Source organism: Primulina tabacum, unplaced genomic scaffold (assembly GCF_025594145.1).
Source record: "Primulina tabacum isolate GXHZ01 unplaced genomic scaffold, ASM2559414v2 Contig470, whole genome shotgun sequence".
Taxonomy (NCBI): Eukaryota; Viridiplantae; Streptophyta; class Magnoliopsida; order Lamiales; family Gesneriaceae; genus Primulina; species Primulina tabacum.
In genome coordinates, this window is record NW_027459757.1 from 1 (window position 1) to 8,871 (window position 8,871).

The 8,871-nt window shown below is 48.9% G+C and overlaps 1 protein-coding gene across 1 annotated transcript; it reads left to right on the plus strand.

Moving 5' to 3' along the window:
* Window positions 1–3,916: 3,916 nt before the first annotated feature.
* LOC142534379 (uncharacterized) lies at window positions 3,917–7,444 on the plus strand. Its single transcript, XM_075641218.1, has 2 exons — window positions 3,917–6,931; window positions 7,121–7,444. Exons 1-2 carry the CDS (start codon window positions 3,917–3,919, stop codon window positions 7,442–7,444), a joined length of 3,339 nt encoding a protein of 1,112 aa, XP_075497333.1.
* Window positions 7,445–8,871: the final 1,427 nt, after the last annotated feature.

The following is an 8,871-nucleotide window of genomic DNA, read 5'->3' on the forward strand; positions in this document are numbered from 1 at the left end:
CAATGCTGGATCTTTTTTGTTCTGGCTGGATTGCGATCTTCATTTTGCCGTTTATCATCATTGTACAGTGATTTCCTGGCCAGCTCTTATTTGACTGCCGGGATTCATACAGTTATCCGGTCTCAGATTAGAGTCGTTTGACAGATTGATTCTTCAGGATGATGGCTCAGAGATGAGAGTTTCTTCTTGGATACCGCACTCATCCTCCCAGTTATCATTTGGTCTTCCTCGCCGTGGTTGACTCTTAGCGCTGCTCGTATTTGATTAGTTTTTTGGCGCACTTTTGGTCGTAGTCTAGGGTTTTTTTTGCTTTTGTATTTAGGTCCCTAGGCTACTTTGCATTATGTTTCTACTCGCTTTAGCCTTTTGAGGATGGTCTTGGTATAGTCCCCCTCCTCTTTTAGGTTTTCTTTCTGCTGTTACTTTTTATTTTGTGGATAAAAAAAAAAAAAAAACCCTAAACCCTAAACCCTAAACCCTAAACCCCAAAACCCGAAACCCGAAACCCTAAACCCTAAACCCCAAAACCCTAAACCCTAAACCCAAACTTGCTCTCACCGCCGCCATGCCGCCGCCGCCGGTTCCCTGCCGGTTCACCTCACCACCCGACGCGCCACACCCCAACGAACATAATATCCAAAAATCATCGTCATCAGAGCACGTTTGCCCCACCAAATCGCCGACACAAATCCCGAAAATTCCGGCCATAAACGCGTCGACTTCATCTACCGTTCCGATTGGCGCCGTTTATGTACCCTTAGATTCGCCTCTTCCAAGCGACCCTTGTGTCCAAAAATTAGGTAAATCGGTGTCCATTTGCCCCGCCGATTTAAGCTCCGAACTTCCGCCTGCACTGTTCATCACGCCTCCAGCCACGTTTCTGTCCATGCCGGCCGATTCCGGTCACCTCTGTTCAATTGGGAACCCGATCTGGAATCCCCATGAGCAGTCGATTCCAACTCTACAAGGCCCGTCATCATCGGTGTTCAATTCCGACGGGAATTTCAGATCTACACCTCGCACCACTGAAACCCTAACGCCGACGGGGTTTTTCTTCAATTCCGGCGTCATCGCCGCTCCGTTGGTGAATTCCTTTCAACCGTGTACTCCACTTTCGATGGGTAATCCAATTTTATCTTCAATATCAGGTAATTCATCTCCGATCAAAAACGCCCAAATTGGCGATTTTCAATCGATTTCATCCAATTCTATTGTCCAATCGGCCCCTCCGACGTCCGGTTCTCGTGCTTTGGATACCGGTTCTGTACTCCCCATGACGTCGCCGGCGATCGCTGCAACTCCGGCCGGTAACTCGCGGGTCAACTCGGGCGAGTCAAACCGTCGTGTTGACCGAGTTGACTCGGCAGTCAATGGTTCTGCATCTGCGGTCAAACCCGTCCTTCGTGCTGAGGTTCGGGCTACTGTTTCTTTTCGTGACGCTCTTGCACCTCCGTCTCCTCGTACCGTGCAGAAAAGTTTCGAGGATGTGCGTAATTCGATGGAGGAGCTGCCTGAGCCGTCTATTCTGGATGGCAAGCCGGGTATCCGATTCCCGGTTGAGGTAATTTCTTCACTGATCGAACCTTTTAAATATGCTCTAGTCGGTAAAATTTCGGGGAACAGGTCCTTAGTCCCTAATTCTTCGATTTCTGTGGCTTTCGAAACAATGGGACTAGTGCGATCATTTGACTTGAAATTCTTACCCAATGGTTTTTTGGTCATTTCTCTCTCATGTGAAGAAGATTACGCGCGCGTTTGGTCGAGGGGGAACATTTTTGTGGGACCACTTGGGATCCGTTTTTCTAAGTGGACTCCCGAATTTAATCTGCATGAGGAATCCCCCATTGCGCCAGTCTGGATCCGTTTTCCGGGCTTACCCTTGCATTTGTTCAACAAGCGTACTCTTTTTGCTCTTGCGAGTCTTGTGGTTAATCCTGTTAAGATGGACGACCACACCGCTGATGTCTCTCGAGGCGCTTTCGCCCGAGTATGTGTGGAAATTGATGTTTTACAGCCTCCCATTCAGCAGGTTTGGGTTGGTTGGGGTGATCACACACAGGTTATTGATGTCATTTATGAGAAGATCCCCGCATATTGCATTGACTGCAAGATGCTGGGACATTCAGTTACCGTGTGTTATTCTCACGGGAAGAATCCTAGGCCGTCGAAGCCTAAACCCGTTTTTCAAAAATCTCAAGATCCAGTTCCTCCCAAAGCACAAACACCCCAGGAGGGTGCTGTTCCTGTCTTTAATCCTGGACCACAGCCTCAGCTTCATTTAAATGGCGATGGCCCTAGACGTAGACGGAGGAGGCGGCCTGTGCACAGGGGTCCTCCTGCTGGAGCCCCCCCTACAGTTCCTGATGTTCCGCATCAAGTTACTTCCTCAAATGCCTTTGAGGTTTTGTCACCCTGGCATGATGAGGCTCAGCGTTGCGACGCTACTGAGTTGGTTGGTCTTAATCCTGATCTTGGATCCCACTTGGAGGTTGTGGGTGATGGTTTACTTGGAGATGCTCCTTTGGATCAGGTTCCTGTTGTTGATGTTGACCCGATTAGTTTGGGTCTGCCCATTGTTGACGCCTTACCTTCGGGTACGGCTTGTGTGTCTGTTCAGTCTTTGGTTCATCAGTTTGAGGAGGGGGGTTTTGGCACTTCTGTTCAGTGCATGGAGAATCACAGCTGCCATTCGATTCCTTCCATTCCTTCTTCTCCAGATGTTTCCTCTCATCTTGAGGAACTTGTTGCTCAACAGGGGTCTCCTGTTTGTGAGCGGATTGTCGAGCGTATGTCTGCTGATGACCTCGACACGGGGTTTGATCGACATTCTGATTCTGGTGCTCAGGATACTGATATGTCGAACGTGAATAAAAGGAAAAAGGAAGCGTTGGGAGTTTCGTTTAAGCGGCGGCCGGGTGCTTCTGCTCATCGATCTCCATGAATTCCCTCATTTGGAATGTTCGGGGACTTCGGAGTTCGGAGTCCCAACAGCGGCTTCATGCTTATGTGAAGGCGCATCAGATTAAGATTTTGGCCATTTTGGAGCCGATGATCATGTTGGACCAGAGATTCATGACTCGCCGTTTTGGTTTTCTAGAGTCATTTCGAATCTTTCTGGTAATATTTGGGTTTTTTCATCCGCGGATGTGCAGACTGAGTGTGTTTTTGATCATGCTCAGTTCCTGCACATCAAGGTGTCCGCCTCTTTTTTACCGACTGAGGTGTTTTGTTCATTTGTTTATGCCAGCTGCGGCTACGTTGAGCGCAGAGATCTTTGGTCTTCCTTTCTTCAGGTCAAGCCTGCTCTGGGTCCTTGGCTTGTTGGGGGTGATTTAATGTAGTCAGAGATGCATCTGAGTGTTTGGGCACCCGTGGTGGTAGGCTTCTACCCATGGAGGAGTTCAATACTTTCATTTTGGATTCTGGTCTGGTTGATGCCGGTTTTGAGGGCTCTTCGTTCACCTGGACGAATAAGACCATTTGGAAGCGGTTGGACAGGGTTATGGTCTCCGTTGATTGGGGTGATCATTTCAGCTCCATTCGTGTTGAACATCTTCCCCGTACTTTCTCTGACCACTGTCCGCTTTTGGTCACCGCTCCGGTTTTTGCCCGTGGGCCGAGCTCGTTTCGCTTCCAGCGTATGTGGCTTCGGCATCATGGTTTTTTGCAGACTATTCGGCTTAATTGGTTTCTGCCTTGTAGTTTGAGTGGTATGCCTCGCCTTTTTGCTAAGATTAAGCGCCTCAAACATCACCTCAAGTGGTGGAATCAGGATGTTTTTGGGAACCTTTTCGATAAAATCATTGAGGCTGAGAGGGCTGTTCGGTCCGCTGAGGTTGTCTGTGAGGCTGATCCTTCTGAGTTGAATTGGACTTCTCTGTCTGATCGCAATGAGGATCTGGCCCGTGTCACCGCCATGGAGGCGGATTTTTGGAGACAGAAAGCTGCTTGCCACTGGTTAGAGGATGGTGAGAGGAACACCAAACTCTTTCACAACATGGTGAAGAAGAAAAGGGTGGCGAATAAGATTTTCCGCATCTGGGATAATGGGGTATGCCTGACGTCTCCTGAGTTGATTCAGCAGTCGGGAGCCTCGTTTTTCCAGCATTTGCTTACTGGTGACCCCTCTGCGCTTGCGAGTCCTGATTTTTCGGGCTTCCCCTCCGTTATCACTGCTGTGGAGAATGAGGGTATTGTTGCGACCCCTTCTTTGGAGGAGGTTCGTGCGACCGTCTTCTCCATACATCCTGATAGTGTGGCTGGGCCTGATGGCTTCTCCTCGGCGTTCTTTCAGCATTGTTGGGAGATTGTTCATCAGGATGTTTTTGATGCTGTCCTGGATTTTTTCAGGGGTTCTCCCCTCCCCCAGGGTTTTACCGCCACCACAATCACTCTGATCCCCAAAGTCGCGGGTGCTCATGCTTGGTCGGACTTCCGTCCGATTAGTCTGTGCAATGTCACTAATAAGATTATCTCTAAGCTGTTGTACTCTCGGCTGAGGGTTGTGGCGGAGAGACTTATTTCACCGAATCAGAGTGGCTTCGTTCCGGGTCGGATGATCTCCGATAATATTCTCCTAGCCCAGGAGCTCACTCACAGTCTCACTCTCCCCACTCGTGGCGGTAATGTTATCCTGAAGTTGGATATGGCCAAGGCCTATGACAGGGTCCAGTGGCCTTTCCTCTTCGAGGTTTTGAGACACTTTGGTTTCTCGGAGCGGGTTGTGGAGATGGTCTCGGCTTGCATATCTCATTGTCATTTCTCCGTGAACATCAATGGCTCTCTCTCGGGGTTCTTTGGTTCCACTAGAGGCCTCAGACAGGGCGATCCCTTGTCCCCCATGCTTTTCATTTTGGGGGCGGAGTACCTATCGCGCGGCCTTGACCGCCTCTACCTGCAGCATCCTGAGCTCAGGTACCGCTCTGGTTGTGATATCCTGATTTCCCATCTGGCTTATGCTGATGATGTCATTATTTTCGCCAATGGTGGGTCTCGTAGTTTGCGGCGCCTTATGGGTTTACTGCATCATTATGAGAATTGTTCGGGTCAGCTGGTGAACGCTGTCAAAAGTTCTGTTATCTTGCCTCCGAGGTGCTCTGAGCGACTTTGCTCTCGGATTTTGCGCATCACCAGGTTTGCGGAGGGTCATTTGCCCCTCAAGTACCTCGGAGTCCCCTTGTTTAGGGGTAACCGAGTATGTTCCCTTTTTGAGCACCTCCTACAATCTGTTCGTAGGAAGTTAGAGGGTTGGGAGATCCGGACGCTCTCTCCGGGTAGCCGCATAACCCTTATCCGCAGTGTGCTCCTCTCCATGCCGATTTATCTGTTTCAGGTGGTACAGCCACCGCTTGCTGTCATGGAGAAGCTTGAGCTGGTTTTCAACGCTTTTCTCTGGGGGTCGCGGACACTGGAGAAGAAATGGCACTGGGCCAAGTGGTCTCGAGCCTGTCTCCCAGTGATGGAGGGTGGTCTTGGCTTCCGCAGATTGAAAGATCTGGTGGATAGCTTTTCTATTAAGTTGTGGTTCCGGTTTCGGCAGGGCTCCTCTCTCTGGGCGAGATTCCTTTTACGGAAGTATTGCCAGATGGATGCTCCTGCCTCTGTTCTCCCTCGTGGTTTAATATCCCCCACCTGGCGTCGTCTCCTACGGATCAGACCTCGCGCCGAGCCCGGCATTCGCTGGCGCGTTGTCCTTGGAGACGTGTCCTTTTGGGATGACATATGGTTTGGGGATACTGCTCTGTCCAGCCAGTGTGAGGTCCGTGGGGGCCGTGATGTTCGGGTTTTTCACTTTTTGTCTGAGGGGGCTTGGGATTTCGATCTACTTTGCGCTGTGGTGGCCCCTTCTGTTGCTGAGGCGATTACTTTGACCCCGATTGCCTTTGGCGAGCCTGATTTGGCGCTTTGGATTCACAGTTCTGACGGTGCTTTTTCGATTAGGTCTGCTTGGGAGCTTGTCCGATTGAGAGACCCTGTTTCTGATATCTTGACTCCTTGTTGGGGCCGTTGGTTGAGGCCCACGATGTCTTTTTTTCTTTGGAGATTTTGGCATCAGTGGCTCCCGTTGGATGATATGCTCCAACGTCGTGGCTTTGAGTTGGCTTCTCGATGCCAGTGTTGTGATATGTCGGAGACATTTACACATGTCTTCATTGATGGCCCGATAGCCCGTTATGTCTGGCATTTCTTTGGGGCCATATTTCGTGTCCGGATCCCCTGCACAGGGGATCTCAGGTTGTTCCTTAGCGCTTGGAAGAGAAATCTTCATTGGGCACCTGGGGGCCACGTCAAGGAGTTTCTGCCCTTCATTGTTTTGTGGTTTCTCTGGATGGCTCGTAATGATGCGAAGCACCGTCAGTTGCGTATTTCTGGGGAGACTGTGAAGTCTCAGATTTTGTCTTATCTGCGTCTTGCCCATGCTGCTTTCATTGTTAAGCCCAAGCACTGGCTTGGTGCCTTTGAGGCGGCGAGATCGCTGGGAATTTTTGTTGCCTTTCAGCGGACCCATAGGTTAGCGATTGTCCGGTGGCTCTGTCCACCACCTGGGTGCTTTAAGCTGAATGTTGATGGGAGTTCGAGGGGCAATCCTGGGGAGTCGTCTGTCGGTGGTGTTGTGCGTGATTCTTCTGGCAGGGTGGTGCTCTCCTTCAGCGAGTTTATCGGAGTCGGGACCAATGTCCGGGCGGAGCTTTGGGCGGTTTGGAGGGGCCTTCTTATCTGTTCCGATCTCGGTCTTTTTCCCCTTTGGGTTGAGACCGATTCTCAGATTTCTCTTCAGATCCTGCGTTCTCGTCGGTGTCATTGGGACCTTCATCATACAGTCACTCGGATTCTGTTTCTTTTGAGGGGGCGGGCGGTTCATTTTTCACATATTTTTCGGGAGGGAAATTCGGTGGCGGATGCGTTGGCGGCGAGGGCTCATACCATTAGGGTTTATACCTTAGAGTTAGGTCCTTCACTACCCAGACACATATCCATACTGACCCGCTCGGATATCTCCGGGCTTCCCTACCTTAGATACAGATGTTCTTAGCTATTTGCAGCCCCTTCCTTTATTTGGATCTATTTCTATATATATATATATATTTATATATATCTATATGTATTTTTTCCTTTGCAGGTACTGTCTCTTTGGAGTGCTTTGTTTCTTTGGATCTGGGTGGACTCTCGCACCTTCTCCATTGGTGCTTTTATTTGGACCACCCTGTTCTCCGGCGGTCGCTCTCTGCAGGCTTCTCCTTGGCCGCCGCTTTCTATATTTTGTGTTCTCTTGCCGGGTTTTATGGTGGCTTTGGATGATCTCTCTCAGTGGTTTCTCTGGCCCAGAGCTCCATTCATGCCGGGATTTATATGTTCTCTGCTTTTGCTACGTGCATTGGTGGCTCTCCATGTTATCTCTTGGCTACCTCTTATATCAACGTTCCATTCACGCTTGGATTTATGACGTTATGAGCTCCATACGTTTTCACCTTCTTCTGGGGATTTGAAGTTTCTCTTACTTCAGCTGGATTGCGACCGATCTCGGACTAGGACGCCATTTTCATGTTGGACTTACAGCAACAGACGGCTCAGAGATGTGTACAATTGGTTGTCTTTTCCACCTACATCTGAGTCGGATCTTTACAGTTTAGACATGTTTCGATTTGTTTTGATGTATTTAGCGCTGCTCTTATATGTTCATTTTTATTATGCGCGTTTCCTAGGGATTAGATTTTGGCACTTGTATTTGCCACCCTAGGTTTTATGTCTTTATGTTTTATGTGTTGTCAGACTCGCTTTTAGAGAGGTCTTGGTATACCTCCCCTCTCTTTAGGCCTTATCTTGTATTTCTTTTGTGTTTATATATACAGGTAGGGGTCCGCCTAACCCCCCCGCTTTCGGCGGTGTTTTATTAAAAAAAAAAAAAAAAAAAAAAAAAAACCCTAAACCCTAAACCCGAAACCCCAAACCCCAAACCCTAAACCCTAAACCCGAAACCCTAAATCGCGGCAGAGCAGAATGCTGCGGTGAGTAGTCCGTCTCACGATGATTTGGATCCGATTATCTCATCTCAGGCCACGGATATGGTTGAGGCGGCATCTACTTCTGGAGCAGTTGTTACTGCACCTGTGGTTGTTACTGTTCCGGTTGTTGAGATTGCCCCTGCTGTTTCGGATCCTGTGGGTGATACTCCTGTTTCTACTGCTCTGCCAGAGTTTGAGATGGGTTCAGTGAGTGAAGGATGTTTATCTCTACCACTTCCGGGCCGTACGCGATCTCAGCAGCGGCGTTATTATAGGCAGAAGGCGGCTCAGGCGAGTTTGCCCTATGGGCGACCTCTTGATCCAGGCTGATTTCGTTTTCCGCTTTTTTGGCGGTATGTGGTGGGCGTTCACTGCAGAGTTCTCCTTGCTCACAATTTTGTTCTATTTTGTGTGATGTATTCCGGGGCACTCGCTGGTTTGTTTGTATTTTGTTGTGCTTTATTTCAGGTTGCCCTGTTGTAGTATGTCTTTATTTCTGTTTTTATGTTATGATTGTGATATAGCCTTTCCGGAGGTCTTGGTCTAGTCCCCCTCCATTAGGTTTTATTTGTTAATAAATAAACTTTTTAGTTTAAAAAAAAAACAAAAAAAAAAAAAAACAAAAAAAAAAATAATAAAAAAAAAAAAAACCCTAAACCCTAAACCCTAAACCCTAAACCAAACCCATTTGCCCCCAAAAAATTTTCTCTGAAAAAACACACAGTAAAAGGTGAGAAAAAACACACTAAACCCGTCACTATTCACGCCCTACCCACCGCCCTGCCACCGCCGCCGGATCCTGGCCGGCCAACCACCCCATCTGAACCGCCACCTCACGACGACCCTCCCTACAAAATTTCAGCTCAAA